Source organism: Oncorhynchus masou, chromosome 26 (genome assembly GCF_036934945.1).
Source record: "Oncorhynchus masou masou isolate Uvic2021 chromosome 26, UVic_Omas_1.1, whole genome shotgun sequence".
NCBI classification, from domain to species: domain Eukaryota; kingdom Metazoa; phylum Chordata; class Actinopteri; order Salmoniformes; family Salmonidae; genus Oncorhynchus; species Oncorhynchus masou.
The window spans coordinates 3,453,396-3,475,887 of NC_088237.1; the positions used below are offsets into that span (position 1 = coordinate 3,453,396).

Genomic DNA, 22,492 nt, shown 5'->3' on the forward strand with positions numbered 1-22,492 from the left:
TGTACTGTATTTGCAATCTTGAATTAAACCACCTCAATTCCAGCTTACTAGATACTTATTGAGATATTTACGTTTGTGATGGGTGTCATACATTAAAATATAACTAAATTCAGTGATATGATTAAGCTACACAACTAAAACCAGCAAATCTCTGCTCTTGAGGCCCTTGTCAATGTCTGGGTTGCAGATGTGAGTATTGTATATGAATGCCACTTAACAGACACTTTTTTTCAAAGCAGCTTACATATGCCAACATGTTTTATGTGTTGTGATCACTGTGAGAATTGAACCCACATCCCTGCCATTGTTAGTGTCATGCTCTTACCAACTGATCCACACAGGACTAAAGCATTGTGCCCGCTCTGGGGTGAAGTTTCCCCTAGGTGCAGATCTAGGATCAGCTTCCCCTCCCCCAATCTTAACTTTAACCATAAGTGGGGAAAATGCTAAATTGATTCAAGATCAACGTCTAGTGGCGACTTCACCCTACTCCGTTGTACCCAGTGTTTCTGGAGCAGAGGGATGCAGGGCAGCTGCTCCGAGGGCCCCGGCGGCCCAGGGCCAACTTCTTCCTTGAGGAGATGATGCCCGGCAACCTGGAGCGGGAGTGCTATGAGGAAACCTGCTCCCAGGAGGAGGCTGCTGAGATCTTCCAGACCAAGGAGAAGACGGTACTAGAACAGCACCATCACATGAAAGCTCTGGTCCAGGGAATGTGCACTGATGCCCTGGACCAGAGCTTATGAACGCTCTGTTTATACTTTGCGCTAACATGTGTCCTATGTCCAGATTATGCCCTCATCTGGTCACAGTGGACCAATAATAGATACATTTTAATACCATGTGTAGGCTCACCGAGCCTTGAGTAGATAGTGATTGGATCATCTTGACTGGAAGACAAACTTAAGGTTACTTGCGTAACCCCGGTTCTCTGATATTATGAGTGAGACATCTCACTAGTGGAATTAACCAGAATCTCCTAAGTAGCTTGAAGAACCAATCATATACGTCTATCGAAGCCCTTCACCTCATACTAAAGAGTCACCCGCCTGACCTCTGAGCTTGCAAGTTAGGTGAATGCGGTGAGATGTCTCACTCATAATATCAGAGGACTGGGGTTACACAAGTAGCCTTTAGTTCTCTTTCAATTATTTGTTTTGACATCTCACTAGTGTGATAAGACCAACTCTCATATCGCACACGCTCGCCGAAGCCAGGTACTCTCAATATCAACCCTCGGAGGTCCCAACGCTAAGGACAATATGCACAAAAGAGGGTGCAGTGACAGCTAGTCGATAGAACCTCATAAAAGTATGAGGGCATCCCCCAACAAGCCATATAGCAAATCTCATGCAAGGAGATGCCTTTGAACAGTGCCCAAGAGGTAGCCATACCTCTGATGGAGTTAGCCCTTAGGCCCTCTGGAAACCCTTGCTTTTATAGGCCAATATAATAGCTTCCACATAACCGTTGACGAGAGAAGGTCCTCCCCTTGCAGGGGGAGTTGTTTGCTTTTGCTCTAAGCTCTCGCCCTACCCAAGTTTTTGCACAGCATTCGTTCTGGACACAGAGGGCCATGAAAATCTCTCTGTTTGCTTGGGTCAGCAGATCAACTAAAATGTTATGTCACATGCGCCAAATACACCTTACAGTGAAATGCTTACTTACAAGCCCTTAACCAACAATGCAGTTAAGAAAAATTAAGTGAAGAAAAATACCTAAAAATAAGAAATAAAAGTAACAAATAATTAAAGAGCAGCAGTAAAATAATAATAGCGAGGCTATATACAGGGGGTACCGGTTCAGAGTCAATGTGCGTGGGCACCGGTTAGTCGAGGTAATTGAGGTAATATGTACATGTAGGTGGAGTTTTTAAAAGTGACTATGCATAGATAATAACAGAGTAACAGTAGCGTAACAGTTTGGGTAGCCATTTGATTAGATGTTCAGGAGTCTTATGGCTTGGAGGAAAAAGCTCTTTAGAAGCCTCTTGGTCCTAGACTTGGCGCTCCGGTACCGCTTGCCGTGTGGTAGCAGAGAAAACAGTCTATGCCTTCCTCTGACACCGCCTGGTATAGAGGTTTTGTCGTGCCCTCTTCACGACTGTCTTGGTGTGCTTGGACCATGTTAGTTTGTTGGTGATGTGGACATCAAGGAACTTGAAGCTCTCAACCTGCTCCACTACAGACCCGCCGATGAGAATGGAGGCGTGCTCGGTCCTCCTTTTCCTGTAGTCCACAATCTTCTCCTTTGTCTTGATCACATTGAGGGAGAGATTGTTATCCTTTCACCACATGGCCAGGTCTCTGACCTCCTCCCTATAGGCTGTCTCGTCATTGTCGGTGATCAGGCCTACCACTGTTGTGTAATCTGCAAAGTTAATGATAGTGTTGGAGTCAGACCTGGCCATGCAGTCATGAGTGAACAGGGAGTACAGGAGGGGACTGAGCACGCACCCCTGAGGGGCACCCATGTTGAGGATCTGTGTGGCAGTTGTGTTGTTACCTACCCTTACCACCTGGGGGAGGCCCGTCAGGAAGTCCAGGATCCAGTTGCAGAGGGAGGTGTTTAATCCCATAGACCTTAGTTTAGTGATGAAATTTAAGGGAACTATGGTGTTGAACGCTTAGCCATAGTCAATGAATAGCATTCTGGGTTAATGGTGTTGATGTGAGCCATGACCAGCCTTTCAAAGCACTTTATGGCTGCAGACGTGAGTGATACGGGTCGGTAGTCATTTAGGCAGGTTACCTTAGTGTTCTTGGTCACAGGGACTATGGTGGTCTGCTTGAAACATGTTAGTATTACAGACAGGGAGAGGTTGAAAATGTCAGTGAAGACACTTGCCAGTTGGTCAGCACGTGCTCGGTGTACACGTCCTGGTAATCCGTATGTGTATGTTGACCTGTTTAATGGTCTTACTCACATTTGCTCCGGATAGCGTGATCACACAGTTGTTCCAGATCAGCTGATGCTCTCATGCATGTTTCAGTGTTACTTGCCTCGAAGTGAGCATAGAAGTAATTTAACACATCTGGTAGGCTCGTGTCACTGAACAGCTCTCTTCCTTTTGTAGTCTGTAATAGTTTGCAAGCCCTGCCACATCCGACAAGCGCCGGAGCTGGTGTAGAGGATTCGATCTTTGTCCTGTGCTGATGCTTTGCCTGTTTGATGGTTCGTCGGGGGGAATAGTGGGATTTCTTATAAGCTTCCGCGTTAGAGTCCCGCTCCTTGAAAGTGACAGATCTAACCTTTAGCTCAGTGCGAATGTTGCCTGTAATCCATGGCTGCTGGTTGGGGTATGTACGTGCAGTCACTGTGGGGACGACGTCATCAATGCATTTATTGATGAAGCCAGTGACCGATGTGGTGTACCCTTTTTTTATTGATCGAGTCACTGGTGCTTCCTGCTTAAATTTTTGCTTGTAAGCAGGAATCAGGAGGATAGAATTCTGGTCAGATTTGCCAAATGGAGGGCGATGGAGAGCTTTGTACGCATCTCTGTGTGTGGAGTAAAGGTGATCTACAGCAGGTATTCCCAAAGTGGGATACGCGCAATGCCGTCGGGGGTACGACATTTATTTTCTTCACATTTTCAAACATTTTCAAATTTTCCAACGTGGCTATACATTTGGGTGAGGTTTTTTTCCTCATCTGAATAGCCTCGTTTCACTGCCAAAAATCAAATTAAACCATCTAGTGTTCAGCGAAATAACAACACAATGTCAAATACAGGTAGCCTAGTCAAATAATTAACATCCAATCACATTAACCATTACTCTCTCGCAGGAATTCCACTAACGGTCCATATGTAGCAAAACAATGATGCTGCTCATGTGAGCATCTGTACTGATGGCGCAAAAGCCATGACAGGGAGACATAGTGGAGTGGTAACGCGCATTCAAGCAGTTGCTCCCAATGCCATTTGGGTACATTGCAGTACCCACCAGAATCTCTTGCTTCCAAGGGAATGTCTGACAGCTTGAAAGACGTTTTGGACACTACAGTGAAAATGTAGCCTTGTTAAAGCAAGGTCCTTGAACTCTCGTGTATTTTTTGCACTATGAAATGATATGGGCAGCGACCATGTAACGCTTTTACAACATACAGAAATGCTCTATCAAGGGGCAAAGTATTGACATGTATTTTTTTAAATTGAGAGACAAGCTTAAAGTTTTCTTTACTGACCATAATTTTCACTTGTCTGACCGCTTGCATGATGACGTCAGGGTGATGTGTTCTCTCGTCTGAATGATCTGAATCTTAGAATTCAGGGACTTAACGCAACTCTTTTCAATGTGCGGGACAAAATTGAGGCTATTGGAGCTCTTTACTGTCTGCATTAACAAGGACAACACACAGGTCTTTCCATCATTGTATGATTTTTTTGTGTTCAAATTAACTCCTGCTTACGGACATTGTCAAATGTGATATAGCGAAGCACCTGGTACTTTCCTGAAACAGATGACAGAAACAACTGGATTCATTATCCCTTTCATGCCCTGCCTCCAGTTCACTTACCTATATCTGAACAAGAGAACCTCAAAATTGCATCAGGCGGTTCTGTGAAAATTGGATTTAATCAGAAGCCACTGCCAGATTTCTGGATTGGGATGCGCTCAGAGTATCTTGCCTTGGCAAATCGCGCTGTAAAGACACTGATACCCTTTGCAACCACGTACCTATGTGAGAGTGATTCTCGGCCCTCACTAGCATGAAAACTAAATACAAGCACAGACTGTGTGTGGATAATGATTTAAGACAGACTCCCTCAAATACAACCCAACATTGCATAGTTATGTGCATCCTTTCAAGCACACCCATCGCATTAACCTGCGGTGAGTAATTCACAATTTTCAATGAACAAATAAGGTTTTATATGCAAAATTATTGATTGTTAATTATATTATTATTTGTGCCCTGGTCGTTCCCACGAGCCGGGTTGTGACAAAAACTCCCACTCATTCTTATGTTTAATAAATGTATCGTATAGTGTGTGTGTGTGTGGCAAGCTTACAATGATGGCAAAAAACAACATTTGAGAGTTCGCTGACCCTGGTGCGAGAGGGGGTACACAGCTGGAGGTTGAATGTTTGAAGGGGTACGGGACTATAAATGTTTGGGAACTACTGGTGTATTGTTTTCTTCCCTCTTTTTGCACATTTAACATGCATGTAGAAATGAGGTAAAACGGATTTAAGTTTCCCTGCATTAAAGTCCTGGCCACAAGGAGTGCCGCCCCTGGGTTAACTTTTTCCTGTTTGCTTAGGGCCGTATACAGCTCATTGAGTGCCGTCATATTGCCAGCATTGGTTTGTGATGGTACATAGACAGCTACGAATAATATAGTTGACAACTCTAGGTAGATAGTGTGGTCTACAGCTTATCATGAGATACTCTACCTCAGGCGAGCAAAACCTCAAGACTTCTTTAGATATCGTTCACCAGCTGTTGTTTACAAATATACATAGAACGCCACTCCTTATCTTACCAGAGGCTGCTGTTCTATCCTGCCGATAGAACAGCAGCATATGCTATTTTCATGTCGTCGTTCAGCCACGACTCAGTGAAACATAAGATAGTACTGTTTTTAATGTCCAGTTGCTAGGATATACGTGCTTGTAGTTCATCCAATTTATTATCCAGCGATAGTACATTGGCCAATAGTACCGACTCGTTAAATTTTTTTGTCCAGTTCAAGGTGAGTAATCGCTGTCCAGAAGCTCTTTTCGGTGATTAGAGACAGTAGCAGCAAAATGTTGTTCGGTTCTTATTTTTCAGAGTAAATAACTCACGGACACTAGAGAAGCTTTAACCAAGTTTAATTCTTCCCAAAGGTTCTGTACAGCTGTATTCAGACACCAAAACATTTCTCTCCATCAGTTATATACATCCTACTTAAGACAAGCCTTCTCCCCAATCCTTACATCTTATGGTTCAACAGAAAGAGGGTAACAGGATACCAAACCCTTATTACTCACTTAAGGGAATCTGTCCTCACCTCCTGACCTCAACCCCTCCATCTAATCCACAGATGTCCATCTTTCTCCCCTGTATCAACACGGTGCTCTGCTCCCATCCCCCAACAGATTCCACAGCTATCTGTCTTTCTACAGAGGCCCAGTCTCTTTCTCCTATGATAGTAAGCTTCTTTCCTATCATTTATTTAATATCTCAATGTTCAAAATGTTGAATCCAATAATGTACAAAATAAGTTAGACAATATCAAAAAACAAACAAAATTGCACGGTTGGTTAAGAGCCCATAAAACGGCAGCCACCCCCTTCGCCGGCTTCTTTCACACCGTCTACTTAGTAATGGTAGTTGACAAGGCTCGTCATATAGCAGGAGAGTGATCTGCGCCATACAGAGCTTGCCTTGCCATTGAGGGGCTATCAAGATGAGGGATAAGCCTTTTTCCCCTCAGTCTAGCCAGAGTGGGGATTGAGGGGAGGAAATGTATAAAGCAACACCTTCATCCAACCCCAGTGGTGAGTCGCCTGCACGAGAAACAACAGGCAGTAAGCGTTTTCTTGTGATGCAAAGAGCTCTATGGACGCTTGACCCCATCTCGCCCAGATCTGTTTCAACACTTGGGGAAAGAGTCTCCAGTCTCTTAGTTGGGGATTCCCTCTGGAAAATGAGTCCTCTCCTATGTTCAGTACGCCTGAGACATGAGCCGTGTGTATGGGAAGTAATGTACTCTGCGCCAAAGAATAATCCTGGCAGATAGTCTGTGTAGTCAACCTGTCGGTTGATGTACGCCACTACACTTCATTAGCTGTGCCTTGAAAAGCAAACTTCAGAAATGAGCATCCTGCAGGCCAACTGAGGTGAATGCCTTGACCACAGCTCGATCAACTCTCGCTCACCAGTGATGCCGGAGCACCCTCAGGTGGCTATGGAGAATGTATATTTTTCATTGTCCTTGGCATGATGCCTGGATACAACAGATGCTTTTTTTATTGAAATGGGACGTGTTGACACACTGGAACATGGGGACGGTGCTTGCTGGCGACTGACAATTTGCCGTCCTGCCCCAGCTACTTTAACTGGGGGAGAGCCGTGGCACAGAGGGCATAGTGGATTCCCTCCATCTTCCTAGAGCGTAAACGTGTGAAAATGAGTAGCTGCACAAAGGGTAGGATTTTAGTGGTGGGGAGAAAGTCTGCACCACCCGAGAGGCGGCAGGCCAGAACACTGAGTGAACTGTTGGCTACCCTGAACTGTGGGGTAGATCTGGCAGAAAGTTCTGGTGCCAGCTAATTGCCCTCTCCCTGCCACGCAGCTCTGGCTTGTGGAGGGGTAGGCCAGGTAGCCACCATTCCTGAGTCTACGGAGCAGACAGGAGTTGAAGGCATCGCCCTCCTTTCGAAGTTCGCATGGCGGCGACAACCAGCCCAAACAGTTCCTTTGGCTCGAAAGGAGAAGTGGGTGAAGGTCCTTGGGTTAGCCATCAAAGATGTCAGCCCATGAAGGCGGTGTCTGCGAGGCAGTCTCCCCGCTCGAGTTAGAAGTGGGAGACAAACTACGTTGGGCTGCTCTGCGCACTCTCCGGTGGAGGTTGTTAGCAGCAAAAACCCTGCAATGGATGCATGACCGGGGGTCGTCAAACGCTGCTTCTGCGTGTTCGACACCCAGGCAGATGACACACAGGGAGTGTGTGTCCTTACCCGAAATGGTCGCCCCCGCATAGGCATGGATGTGCCGAGGCTGGGGACTTGCTTGGTGCCCTCTGGACCGAGCTAGCAGGTTCCATGGCTCCAGAAAACAGCTAATCCGAGAACAAAGTGAAGCCTAACCAGCATTCGCCACTTGAGCTAGTAGCCTAGCTAGGTAGCACAGTCCTCCCCAGAGAAGCTAATCCTTTAGCAATGTGATCGTAGCTAGCATTCACCACGTGGACTATTAGCCTAGCTAGTTAGGACAAAGTTAGCGCTTGCTTTCTTCCTTTTGGCTATGTTGGTCTTGCGACAAAGAGAAACGTGGCTCTCAACCGATAAACAGTGACGCTAGGATGGTCGGCCTAGTCGACGCCGTTAGTGGGTTGAGCTAAACGAGAGAGCTAACTAGTAATTCCACCCTTCCAGCTAGCCGTGTGATGCTAGCTACAAAAGGGGAAAAAATGAAGAAAAGCAGTGAAGCAAATTCTTACCCAAAGTGAAAACGTTTCATTTTTTCAGTATAGTCACCTAACACAGAAGACGAGAGCTGATAAATCCCGCGCTCAGCTGCACACCTGTGAACAGTTAAAGAGGGAAACCGATTAAGTCGTGCTGAGATGAGCAAAGTCTAACTCTTCTGTGAAGAAAAGATGCGAGAATGATCAGAGGGTAGGCGGGTGGCTCTTCAATATGAGGGGAGGGGCTCCCTCATTCGCCACTTGACCTGTCTGTCTCTGACAAATGTGTATGATTGGTTCTTCGAGCTTCTTAGGAGATTCTGGTGAATTCCACTAGTGAGATGTAGAACCAAATAATTGAAAGAGAACACATTAGTGATGCGCGTGTCAGCTGATTGTTCACCTGCACCCGCCTGCAATTGCTAATAACCCATCCGCAACCGTCCGACTATATGTGATGAAGTGAAAATCTGAGGCCCGCACCTGACAATAAACCGCAAATAGGCAGATTGAAAATGCGCTGTTCTGACATGGACGGCAGAAGGCATTTTTGAAAGGGGGCGAGGCATTTATTTTTTGTGTGGCAAAAAACATTTGTGCTCATTTCCGACATTTTGGCAGGCTATTTGTCAGTCAACTTGTCTTTAATTAGATATATGCAGTTTCTCTTCCGTCATTACTGCCCTAGAACATTAAATAAAACCTTGCTCACCTGAATAATGCAAATACTTAAATCTCTAGTTGATATCGGTAAACTTTTCTGCTTCTCTCGCGCAGTAGACGTTTCGGGACCGAGCAGGAAAATGCAATAAAAATAAATAAAAAACAGGAAAGATTGTGAAAAATTTCCAAATGACATCAGTTTGACCTGTTTTAAGGAAATTAAAATCAGTGAAAACAACCCAACATGTTTCTGATAAGATTTCAGTTCGGCTGCATATTTTTGTGGTTGAAATACTCTGATAAAGATGGCACCTTTACAGACGGTCCCTAACCGCACAATCATTCTCTCAAGATGCTGAAATAAATCAATATTTCTCCACTCCTTTTCCCATGTCATAATGTACATTTTGTGTATAATTTTACTGCAAAAAAATGCTTAATTCTGCAGGAGTTCATATTATATTAGGCTATGTGAAAGGTTATAGACCTACAGTCAGTGTCCAGATTTCAGTACTATTCTAAATCTAAACAGTAGTTCCCTTGAAGTGCCATATTTGAAGTCCCCGTCTTGAATCTTGAATTTGTGTAGTGCCTCACAATCATCATGCACAACATAGCCGGCACTGCTGTCATCTTCTTTAACCACTTCACAAAATCATTCCGAAACATTACTGTTCTGGCCCACCCTTCTCTTTATTTTCAACTATCCATTTCTCAGCTTTTCTCTTATTGAGTTCAACTCTGACATTGTCCTTTTTGCCTCAGTGGATTGACGTTGCATTTTAGTGCCCATGTTCCCAAAAGCATTTGGCGATTGGCATGTATTTTGCGACAGACAGTTCCAGTTGTTATTCGGTTTTCACCAACACCAAATTCAGAGCAGAATTGTGTTAGTGGAAATGAAAACTGCCCTCAAACTAGTATGTTACTCCGCATAGCTGATTGGTCAGTTCACAGTGCTGGTAAACCACTTGTTTCTGATTGGCTAGCTTCACAAGCCTAATGCGCCTGAACGGTATCCCGCTGGCTGTGCGAAAAGGCTCACGAATCAACGATGACTGAACCCACAAGGTAATCATATTTAAGATATATTATTTCGAACTTATCACTTGTAAAAAAAAAAACAGAACTAAATCATATTTAGCCCTTGTGAACTCCAGTCTAGGGAAACCTCTGCTGTTAGTTTGTTTATTAACAAGCCTAAGATTTCTTTACATGGTAGTGGAAGTTCCAATAAATAATTACCTAAACTATCATTTAGCCAGCTGCTATTGTGCCAGCTGGCTAACATACTCATGTTAATACTAGAAAAGTACATTTCCTGAAGAAAATGTGGTGTGCTTGCTAACTTGTGTAGGATCGATTGATTGATTGATAGGATAGCCTGAACAATGTTAAATTTGGTTTGGTGTGTCTAGCTTGAATGGTTCAAGAGTTGGTGGGTTATTTTATGCAAATGTATATAATTATAGTTGATACAAGTTTAAGAATTTGAAGTTACAATAGCCTGAACATGTGAAAGTTGGTTTTGTGTCTCTAGCTTGAATGGTTCAAGAGTTAATGTCGGTGAATTATTTTATGCAAATGTACACTACCCGTCAAAAGTTTTATAATACTTGCTCATTCTAGGGTTTTTCTTTATTTTTACTATTTTCTACATTGTAGAATAATAGTGAAGACATCAAAACTATGAAATAACACATATGGAATCATATAGTAATCAAAAAAGTGTTAAACAAATATTTTTCATATTTGAGATTCTTCAAATAGCCACCTTTTGCCTTGATGACAGCTTTGCACACTCTTGACATTCTCTCAACCAGCTTCATGAGGTAGTCAACTGGAATGCAATTCCATATGTGTTATTTCATAGTTTTGATGTCTTCACTATTATTCTGAACCCCTCTGCTACACAGAACCCTACTAATCCCACGACTGGTCTATCTAACTGCACGAGGAGGCTGAAACAGACTTTCCTCCACCGCGACGTCCCTCTAAGGCCCTTCTGCTAGCTTGCTAGCCCCGGGCTTGCTAGCTGTCTGAATCGCCGTGTCTCCAGCCAGCCCAACCATTCACTGGACCCTTATGATCACTCGGCTACGCATGCCTCTCCCTAATGTTAATATGCCTTGTCCATTACTGTTCTGGTTAGTGATTATTGTTTTATTTCACTGTAAAGCCTCTAGCCCTGCTCAATATGCCTGAACCAACCATTTAGTTTCACCTCCCACATATGCGATGACATCACCTAATTTAAATGTTTCTAGAGACAATATCTCTCTCATCATCACACAGTGCCTAGGTTTACCTCCAATGTATTCACATCCTACCATACCTTTGTCTGTACATTATGCCTTGAATCTATTCTATCGCGCCCAGAAACCTGCTCCTTTTACTCTCTGTTCCAAACATACTAGATAACCAGTTCTTATAGCCTTTAGCCGTACCCTTACCCTCCTCTGTTCCCCTGGTGATGTAGAGGTTAATCCAGGACCTGCAGTGCCTAGCTCCACTCCTATTCCCCAGGTGCTCTCATTTGTTGACTTCCGTAACTGTAAAAGCCTTGGTTTCATGCATGTTAATATTAGAAGATTCCTCCTTAAGTTTGGTTTATTCACTGCTTTAGCACACTCTGCCAACCCGGATGTCTTTGCCGTGTCTGAATCCTGGCTTAGAAAGACCACCAAAAACTCTGAAATGTCCATCCCTAACTATAACATTTTCCGCCAAGATAGAACTGCCAATGGGAGCGGAGTTGCAATCTATGGCAGAGACAGCCTGCAGAGTTCTGTCTTACTATCCAGGTCTGCACCCAATCAATTCGAGCTTCTACTTTTAAAAATCCACCTTTCCAGAAACAAGTCTCTCACCATTGCCGCTTGCTATAGACCACCCTCTGCCCCCAGCTGTGCCCTGGACACCATATGTGAATTGATGGCCCCCATCTATCTTCAGAGCTCGTGCTGCTAGGTGACCTAAACTGGGACATGCTTAACACCTCAGCCATCCTACAATCTAAGCGTGATGCCCTCAATCTCACACAAATTATCAATGAACCTACCAGGTACAACCCCAAATCCGTTAACACGGGCACCCTCATAGATATCATCCTAACCAACCTGCCCTCCAAATACACCTCTGCTGTTTTCAACCAAGATCTCAGAAATCACTGCCTCATTGCCTGCATCCGCTATGGGTCAAATGACCACCCCTCATCACTGTCAAACGCTCCCTAAAACACTTCATAGAGCAGGCCTTTCTAATCGACCTGACAGGATGAGGTCAATATCTTGGAATGATATTGACCTCATCCTGTCATCCCGTCAGTAGAGGATGCCTTCCGGCGCCGACAGAGATGGCTGCCTCGCTTCGCGTTCATAGGACACTATGCAGTTTTTTGTTTTTTTACGTGTTATTTCTTACATTGGTACCCCAGGTCATCTTAGGTTTCATTACATACAGTCGAGAAGAACTACTGAATATAAGAGCAGCGTCAACTCACCATCAGTACGACCAAGAATATGACTTTCCCGGAGCGGATCCTGTGTTCTGCCTTTCACCCAGGGCAAAGGAATGGATCCCAGCCTGCGACCCAAAACAACAACGTCGTAAAGAGGCAAACAAACTTATGGTCAGGCTCCGGAGACGGGCACATCACGCGCCTCTCCCTAGCATACTACTCGCCAATGTCCAGTCTCTTGACAACAAGGTTGATGAAATCCGAGCAAAGGTAGCATTCCAGAGTGACATCAGGGACTGTAACGTTCTTTGCTTCACGGAAACATGGCTCACTCGAGAGACGCTATCGGAGTCGGTGCAGCCAGCTGGTTTCTCCACGCATCGCGCTGACAGAAACAAACATCTTCCTGGTAAGAAGAGGGGCGGGGGCGTATGCTTTATGGTTAACAAGACGTGGTGTGGTCACGACAACATACAGGAACTCAAGTCCTTCTGTTCACCTGATTTAGAATTCCTCACAATCAAATGTCGACCGCATTATCTACCAAGGGAATTCTCTTCGATTATAATCACAGCCGTATATATTCCCCCCCAAGCAGACACATCGATGGCTCTGAACTAACTTTATTTGACTCTTTTCAAACTGGAATCCATATATCCTGAAGCTGCATTCATTGTAGCTGGGGATTTTAACAAGGCTAATCTGAAAACAAGACTCCCAAAATTGTATCAGCATATCGATTGCGCAACCAGGGCTGGTAAAACCTTGGAACATTGCTATTCTAACTTCCGCGATGCATATAAGGCCCTCCCACGCCCTCCCTTCGGAAAAGCTGACCACGACTCCATTTTGTTGCTCCCTGCCTACAGACAGAAGCTAAAACAAGAAGCTCCCACGCTGAGGTCTGTTCAACGCTGGTCCGACCAATCTGATTCCACGCTCCAAGACTGCTTCCATCACGTGGACTGGGATATGTTTTGTATTGCGTCACACAACAACATTTACGAATACGCTGATTCGGTGAGCGAGTTCATTAGAACGTGCGTTGAAGATGTCGTTCCCATAGCAACGATTAAAACATTCCCAAACCAGAAACCGTGGATTGATGGCAGCATTTGCGTGAAACTGAAAGCGCGAACCACTGCTTTTAATCAGGGCAAGGTGACCGGAAACATGACCGAATACAAACAGTGTAGCTATTCCCTCCGCAAGGCAATCAAACAAGCTAAACGTCAGTATAGAGACAAAGTAGAATCACAATTCAACGGCTCAGACACAAGAGGTATGTGGCAGGGTCTACAGTCAATCACGGATTACAAAAAGAAAACCAGCCCAGTCACGGACCAGGATGCCTTGCTCCCAGGCAGACTAAATAACTTTTTTGCCCGCTTTGAGGACAATACAGTGCCACTGACACGGCCCGCAACCAAAACATGCGGACTCTCCTTCACTGCAGCCGAGGTGAGTAAAACATTTAAACGTGTTAACCCTCGCAAGGCTGCAGGCCCAGACGGCATCCCCAGCCGCGCCCTCAGAGCATGCGCAGACCAGCTGGCTGGTGTGTTTAAGGACATATTCAATCGATCCCTATCCCAGTCTGCTGTTCCCACATGCTTCAAGAGGGCCACCATTGTTTCTGTTCCCAAGAAAGCTAAGGTAACTGAGCTAAACGACTACCCGTAGCACTCACCTCCGTCAATTATTTGAGGAACAGAACAGAAAACGAAAGTGATCTATACTGTTCCTGGGCAGAACTGTTATTTTGAAAGCATGGGAACTGGTTAATAACTTCATTTTAAGTTCCAAGCGCCTACACAAAGCCCTCAGTCTGTCACTCAGAAATGTATTCCAGCATCTGCCTGCCAGCTGGAAATGATTGCCGGTGTTTGTGTGTAAGCTACCTGTCTCTCCCCTCTGAAGCATAGGTTACTGTAGCCTACAGATGAGATTAGAAGAGTAATTCAGAAATTAGGGAGAGATGTTAATTAGAGAAGAATGGATTGCCTTTTTCTGTGCTAGTTAAGGATACTGTAGTTAATTTTGTAACTACAAAAAGTGAAGATGTTTTTAATTATAGTACTGCTCTGCACACAAAAGCTTTGGTCAAAAGTGGGGAGGCAGGAGCAGCATTCTCAAACAGTAATCTGTGCCACTCAATCATTTTGTCAACAGGGCATTGTTTATCTTCCAGAAATCTCTTTTCCATAAAATAAATGTTTGAATTTTTCATTGGGAAAGCAGATAAAGCATTTCTATAAAAAGCTATCACTTTTGCATGGGAAAACACAGAATCCTATTTTTTATTTTTATTATTTCACCTTTATTTAACCAGGTAGGCTAGTTGAGAATAAGTTCTCATTTACAACTGCGACCTGGCCAAGATAAAGCACAGCAGTTCGACACATAAAACAACACAGTTACACATGGAATAAACAAATGTACAGTCAATAATACAGTAGAAAAAAGAAAAATCTATATACAGTGAGTGCAAATGAGGTAAGATAAGGGAGGTAAGGCAATAAATAGGCCATGGTGGCGAAGTAATTACAATATAGCAATAAGACACTGGAATGGTAGATGTGCAGAAGATGAATGTGCAAATGGAGATACTGGGGTGCACAAAAAGCATGATAAATAAATACATTATGGGGATGAGGTAGTTGGATGGGCTGTTTACAGCTGGGCTATGTACAGGTGCAGTGATCTGTGAGCTGCTCTGACAGCTGGTGCTTAAGGCTAGTAAGGGAGATACTGGTCTCCAGCTTCAGTGATTTTTGCAGTTCATTCCAGTCATTGGCAGCAGAGAACTGGAAGGAGAGGCGGCCAAATGAGGAATTGGCTTTGGTGGTGACCAGTGAGATATACCTGCTGGAGCGCGTGCTACGTGTGGGTGCTGCTATGGTGACCAGTGAGCTGAGATAAGGCGGGGCTTTATCTAGCAGAGACTTGTAGATGACCTGGAGCCAGTGGGTTTGGCGACGAGTATGAAGCGATGGCCAGCTTCCAATTTGTTGAGTAGAGTGTTGGAGGCGATTTTATAGATGACATCGTCAAAGTCGAGGATCAGTAGGATGGTCAGTTTTACGAGGATATGTTCGGCAGCATGAGTGAAGGATGCTTTGTTGCGGAATAGGAAGCCGATTCTAGATTTAATTTTGGATTGGAGATGCTTAATGTGAGTTTGGAAGGAGAGTTTATAGTCTAGACAGACACCTAGGTATTTGTAGATGTCCACATATTCTAAGTCAGAACTGTCCAGAGTAGTGATGCTGGACGGGTGGAAGGAGAGTTTACAGTCTAGCCAGACACCTAGGTACTTATAGATGTCCACATATTCAAGGTCGGAACCATCCAGGGTGGTGATACTAGTCAGGCGTGCGGGTGCAGGCAGCGAATGGTTGAAAAGCATGCATTTGGTTTTACTTGCATTTAAGAGCAGTTGGAGGCCACGGAAGGAGAGTTGTATGGCATTAAAGCTCGTCTGGAGGTTAGTTAACACAGTGTCCAAAGAAGGGCCAGAAGTATACAGAATGGTGTTGTCTGCGTAGAGGTTGATCAGAGAATCACCAGCAGCGAGAGCGACATCATTGATGTGTACAGAGAAGAGAGTCGGCCCGAGAATTGAACCCTGTGGCACCCTCATAGAGACTGCAAGAAGTCCGGACAACAGGCCTTCCGATTTGACACACTGAGCTCTATCAGAAAAGTAGTTGGTGAACCAGGCGAGGCAGTCATTTGAGAAACCAAGGCTGTTGAGTCTGCCAATAAGAATGTGGTGATTGACAGAATCAAGAGCCTTGGCCAGGTCGATGAATATGGCTGCACAGTAATGTCTCTGATCGATGGCGGTTATGATATTGTTTAGGACCTTGAGCGTGGCTGAGGTGCACCCCATGACCAGCTCTGAAACCAGATTGCATAGCGGAGAAGGTACAGTGAGATTCTAAATGGTTGGTAATCTGTTCATTTTCTTGGCTTTCGAAGACCCCAGAAAGGCAGGGTAGGATAGATATAGGCATGTAGCAATTTGGTCTCGAGTGTCTCCCCATTTGAAGAGGGGGATGACGGCAGCAGCTTTCCAATCTTTGGGAATCTCAGACCATACGAAACAGAGGTTGAACAGGCTAGTAATAGAGGTTGCAACAATTTCGGGAGATAATTAAAAAAAATAGAGGGTCCAGATTGTCTAGCCCGGCTGATTTGTAGGGGTCCAGGTTTTGCAGTTCTTTAAGAACATCAGCTATCTGGATTTGGGTGAAGGAGAAATGAGGGGGGCTTGGGCGAGTTGCTGTGGGGAGTGCAGGGCTGTTGACCAGGGTAGGGGTAGCCAGGTGGAAAGCATGGCCAGCCGTAGAAAAATGTTTATTGAAATTCAAGTATAGTGGATTTATCGTTGGTGACAGTGTTTCCTAGCCTCAGTGCAGTGGGCAGCTGGGAGGAGGTGCTCTTATTCTCCATGGACTTTACAGTGCTTAATTACTACACGTGCTTAATTTTGTCACTTTTGTTTTGAGCCAACATCTCAGTAGGCTTTGAATTGGGACCTGGCTCATGCCCTGGTGGCAACCTGGATCCAAATCCAATCAACTTTCAGCCGATGCAAAACATGCCTACACGGGCGTGATAATTCAAACCTGCTCAGCATGATTAAACCATGATGTTACTTCAAAATACAATTTGCTTTTAACTACTTTCCTATACGTATTAAATCGCTTACCTGCTCCACAGCAAGCTGCTCTATCTGATTGGTGAAGTAGTTTAATGTTCAGCTAAATGTAAAAAAAATATATATATACTTCAGAGGTTTAACAAGAAACAGAAAGGAATGATATAAACCAGAACTTGTTGTTGTTAGAACCGGTTCAGAACTTAATTTTGCTGGTCGGAACAGTGGAACTGAATTTAAAAAGAATGGTTCTGTTCAGAATGAAATGATTGGAAAATAATTTGTTCCAAACCCTGGTTATAATTGATAAAGTTAGGATAGCCTGAACATGTTATTTGGTTGGTGTCTCTAGCTTGAACAGATCAAGAGTTACTGTTGTTGTGATATTTTGTGCTAATTCATTTTTGTATAGTTTATAAAGGTTTTAGAGAATTTGAAGTTAGGATAGCCTGAACATTTTAAAGTTGTCTTATAGCTTGATTAACGAAGGAGCAGGACAATTTTGAATAGCAACCAGTGTATTCCTATGGTTCTCATTCAAACCCATGTTAATTTATGCAAATGGTTAAAGTTCCAAAAGTATACATTGTATCAAATATCCTTTGACAAGCAATCTAAGTTGGGCCAGTGTGAATATCTCAACAATACTTGTGCCAGGCCAAGAGTAAAAATCCAAAGATCCGTAGGCAGAGAAGGATTCACCAATTTCTCTAAAATGTGAAGTTAGTGAAATAGAAGTTTTAATAGATTCAGGGCAGCTCACCGTTCGTGAGCCATTCATGGCTAAACAACGTGAGTGCTACGGGGCTTTATTCATTTAGGTAGGTTACCCTTGCATTCTTGGGCACAGGGACTATGGTGGTTTGCTTGAAACACGGGCATTACAGACTCGGTCAGGGAGAGTTTGACAATGTCAGTGAAACACTTGCCAGTTGGTCTGCGCATGCTGAGTACACACCCTGGTAATCCATCTGGCCCTCCGGCCTTGTGAATGTTGACCTGCTTAAAGGTCTTGCTCACATCGGTTACAGAGAAGGTGATATCACAGTCATCCGGAACAGCTGGTGCTCTCATGCATTCTTCATTGTTGCTTGCCTTGAAGCGAGCATAGAAGGCACTTACTCGTCTGGTAGGCTTGCGTCACTGGGCAGCGCGTGGCTGGGTTTCCCTTTGTAGTCCGTAATAGTTTGCAAGCCCTGCCACATCCGGCCAGCGTCATAGCCAGTGTAGTAGGATTCAATCTTAGTCCTGTATTCACACTTTGCCTGTTTGATGGTTCGTCTGAGGGCATAGCGGGATTTCTTATAAGTGTCTGAATTAGTGTCCTGCTCCATGAAAGCGGCAGCTCTAGCCTTTACCTCGATGCGAACACTGCCTGTAATCCATAGCTTCTGGTTGGGATATGTACTTACGGTCACTGTGGGGACGATGTCGTCAATGCACTTATTGATGAAGCCGATGACTGAGGTGGTATACTCAATGCCATTGGATGAATCACGGAACATATTCCAGTCTGTGCTAGCAAAGCAGTCCTGTAGCGTAGCATCCGCGTCATCTGACCACTTCCGAATTGTGAGTCACTGGTACTTCCTGCTTTAGTTTTTGCTTGTAAACAGGAATCAGGGGGATAGAATTATGGTCAGATTTGCCAAATGGAGGGAAGGCTTTGAATGCATCTCTGTGTGTGGAGTAAAGGTTGTCTAGAGGTTTTTTCCCCTCTGGTTGCACATGTAACATGCTTATAGAAATTAGGTAAAACAGATTTAAGTTTGCCTGCATTAAAGTCCCAGGCCACTAGGAGCGCCGGTTCTGGATGAGCATTTTCTTCTTTGCTTATGGCCTTATGCAGCTCATTGAGTGCGGTCTTAGTGCCAGCATCAGTTTGTCGTGGTAAATAGACGGCTACGAATAATATCGATGAGAACTCTCTTGGTAGATAGTGTAGTCTACAGCTTATCATGAGGTACTCTACCTCAGGCAAGCAATACCGCAAGACTTCTTTAATATTAGACATTGCGCACCAACTGTTATTGAAAAATAGACACACTTCCCCGCCCCTCGTCTTAACAGACGTAGCTGCTCTGTCCTGTCAGTGCACAGAAAACCCAGTCAGCTCTATATTATCCGTGTCGTCGTTCAGCCATGACTCGGTGAAACAAAATATATTACAGTTTTTATTGTCCTGTTGGTAGGATAGTCTCAACCGCAGATCGAGTTTTCCAGTGATTGCACGTTGGCCAATAGAACCCGATGGTAATGGTGATTTATTCACTCGCTTATTAATCCTAACAAGGCACCCCGACCTTCTCCCTCTGTATCTCCGCCTTTTCTTCACGCAAATGACTGGGATTTGGGCCTGGTCTCCGGAGTGTAGTAGATCCTTTGTGTCGGACTCATTAAAGAAAAAATCTTTGTCCAGTTCGAGGCCTCCGTCACTCTTGACCATCCAACTGTGCATATCCTAAATGGAAAACATAGTATATTACTAATCACATTAATACAGGAGGGTGAAGAAATTTGGCTTGTCACCAAAAGCACTCACGAGCTTCTACAGATGCACAATCGAGAGCATCCTGTCGGGCTGTATCACCGCCTGGTACGGCAACTGCTCCGCCCACAACCGTAAGGCTCTCCAGAGGGTAGTGAGGTCTGCACAACGCATCACCAGGGGCAAACTACCTGCTCTCCAGGACACCTACACCACCCGATGTCACAGGAAGGCCATAAAGATCATCAAGGACAACAACCACCCGAGCCACTGCCTGTTCACCCTGCTATCATCCAGAAGGCGAGGTCAGTACAGGTGCATCAAAGCTGGGACCGAGAGACTGAAAAACAGCTTCTATCTCAAGGCCATCAGACTGTTAAACAGCCACCACTAACATTGAGTGGCTGCTGCCAACACACTAACTCAACTCCAGCCACTTTAATAATGGGAAGTGATGGGAATTGATGTAAAATATATCACTAGCCACTTTAAACAATGCTACTTAATATAATGTTTACATACCCTACATTATTTATCTCATATATATACGTATATACTGTACTCTATATCATCTAATGCATCTTTATGTAATACATGTATCACTAGCCACTTTGAACTATGCCACTTTGTTTACATACTCATCTCATATATATATACTGTACTCGATACCATCTACTGCATCTTGCCTATGCCGCTCTGTACCGTCACTCATTCATATATCTTTATGTACATATTCTTTATCCCTTTACACTTGTGTGTATAAGGTAGTAGTCTTGGAATTGTTAGCTGGATTACTCGTTGGTTATTACTGCATTGTCGGAACTAGAAGCACAAGCATTTCGCTACACTCGCATTAACATCTGCTAACCATATGTATGTGACAAATAACGTTTGATTTGATTTACCAAGGTTGGGCTCAATTCAGATTTTAATTGAAAATGCCTCACATTCCAGTTAAAATCTTGAGTTTGAATTGAAGTAGTCAACAAGATACCAAGTTTTTATTAAAGTAAATGGAATTTAATTTATTGAAATTCCTATTGTTTGGGCAGAGACATAAGGATCTCTTCATTTTATCCAGTATCTCTGACTGAATAAATGCTACTTCCTGTCACTCAAACTCTATATCCTGTGGCCAATTCAATTCGAATAGGAGTCAATTTCAAAATTCTGAATAGAGCCCAACCCTGATTAATAATGTTTTATTTAAATGTATGTTCTGTTAAACACTGGTTGAAACTTACCTGCAAGACATGGAACCAACACAAGAGAATGCTTATTTTTCTGGAGGTAGTCTTCAATGAAGCATCTCTCTTGGCTGTCTCAGAATGTATATCTCCCTTTCCACTCTTTGGTCCTGCTCTTTTCTCTGACTTGAGTCGATGGAGAGTAACCAACCACAGTTGCTCTATTGGGTTGCTTTCTTGGCCTGTAAATGCTGCGTTTTAGGTGAGGGATGGCATAGCGGGATAAAAAAGCAAGAAAGATGGTGATAGCAAAAGCAAGCCAGTGCGATGGTACATTTTGCTGTGGTGTATTAAACAACACAACTGCAGGAAAAATATGACTTTGGCGGAAAGTCCTGTCTGCCGTGGCGGCATTCACCACCAGCCTCAACAGTATTTATCGTTGTGCTCTCATTGAAAACAATGACATCCGGTTTGCCGTCTACCTCGTGCCATGTTATGTAAACGCGGCATAAGGAGGATAAATTGAAGTTACTGAAAAATAGCCTTATCTCTAAATTAAAGCATACAGTACTTTACTACCACTGTGTCTGTAAAATTAAGCTATTTTATTTCATGAATACTGCCAAAGATATATGTTGTCAGTATATCAAGTTGTCCGTTTTGTCACCAAAGCCCAATATACTACCCACCACTGCGACCTGTATGCTCTCGTTGGCTGGCCCTCGCTACATATTTGTCGCCAAACACACTGGCTCCAGGTCATCTATAAGTATTTGTAGGTAAAGCTCCGCCTTATCTCAGCTCACTGGTCACCATAGCAATACCCACCCGTAGCACGCGCTCCAGCAGGTATATTTCACTGGTCATCCCCAAAGCCAACACCTCCTTTGGCCACCTTTCCTTCCAGTTTTTTGCTGCCAATGACTGGAACAAATTGCAAAAATTACTGAAGCTAGAGACATATATCCCTCACTAGCTTTAAGCGTCAGCTGTAAGAGCAGCTTACTGATCGCTGCAGCTCCATCGCTGCAGCTTACCGATCGCTGCAGCTCCAAATTGCCCATCCAACCAACTACCTACCTCATCCCCATATTTGTTTTTCTGCTCTTTTGCACATCAGTATTTTCTAATTGCACATATCACTCCAGTGTAAATTGCTAAATTGTAATTACTTCACCACTATTGGCCTATTTAATGCCTTACCTCTTTAATTCATTTTGCACACACTGTATATTGCTTTTTCTATTGTGTTGTTTTTGTCGCACTGCTTTGCTTCATCTTGGCCATGTCGCAGTTGTAAATGACAACTTGTCTCAACTGGCCTACCTGGTTAAATAAAGGTGAAATTAAAAATGTCTCTCCTTAACCTAGTTACAAAGCAGCACAGAGGGCTGTCTAGCTTCCTATTCTTTCTTTGGATTGGTGGATACATCTCATTATTGTAATCATTTTTTGAATATCCAATGAGTGTTGGTGACATAAACCACCTATATTCAATGAAGAGAAATGGTCGGAATATGCATCAAAACATCAAATAACCATTAATGTTTTTGTTGACCAAATTCGACACACATTGACCTTCATACAATAGTCCTTGCTTGAGGGACGAAAAACGCCACCTGCTGGAGGGAGACAGATTTTCCGGGGAGTCTTCCTCATACACTCCATTGCACATGATTTACAGATACCTTCATAAGATTAGTACACTCCCTTCTAAAAACACATTGACATAGCATGAATTAATATATTACAAATAATAATAAGCTAACATACATGTTATGTGTTTTGGACCACTGTTCCTGGACTTTTCTCAGTTTAGCCAGTCTGGCATCAAAGTGAGAAAGCCTCTTTTAAAAGAACATTAGCTAGAGCAACTAGCTAGCTATGACTCTGGTCAAAACCC

The 22,492-nt window shown here is 43.8% G+C and overlaps 1 protein-coding gene across 2 annotated transcripts in view; it reads left to right on the top strand.

The window, feature by feature from the left end:
- Positions 1-22,492, top strand: part of LOC135514650 (coagulation factor IX-like) — a 31,391-nt gene that overhangs the window by 527 nt on the left and 8,372 nt on the right. The window contains exon 3 of one of the 2 annotated variants that reach the window (XM_064938121.1): positions 505-671. In XM_064938121.1, the coding sequence (XP_064794193.1) occupies positions 505-671 (167 nt within the window). Of the gene's footprint in view, positions 1-504; positions 672-13,874; positions 19,705-22,492 lie in introns of those variants that run through there. The other variant, XM_064938122.1, reaches the window with a different exon arrangement.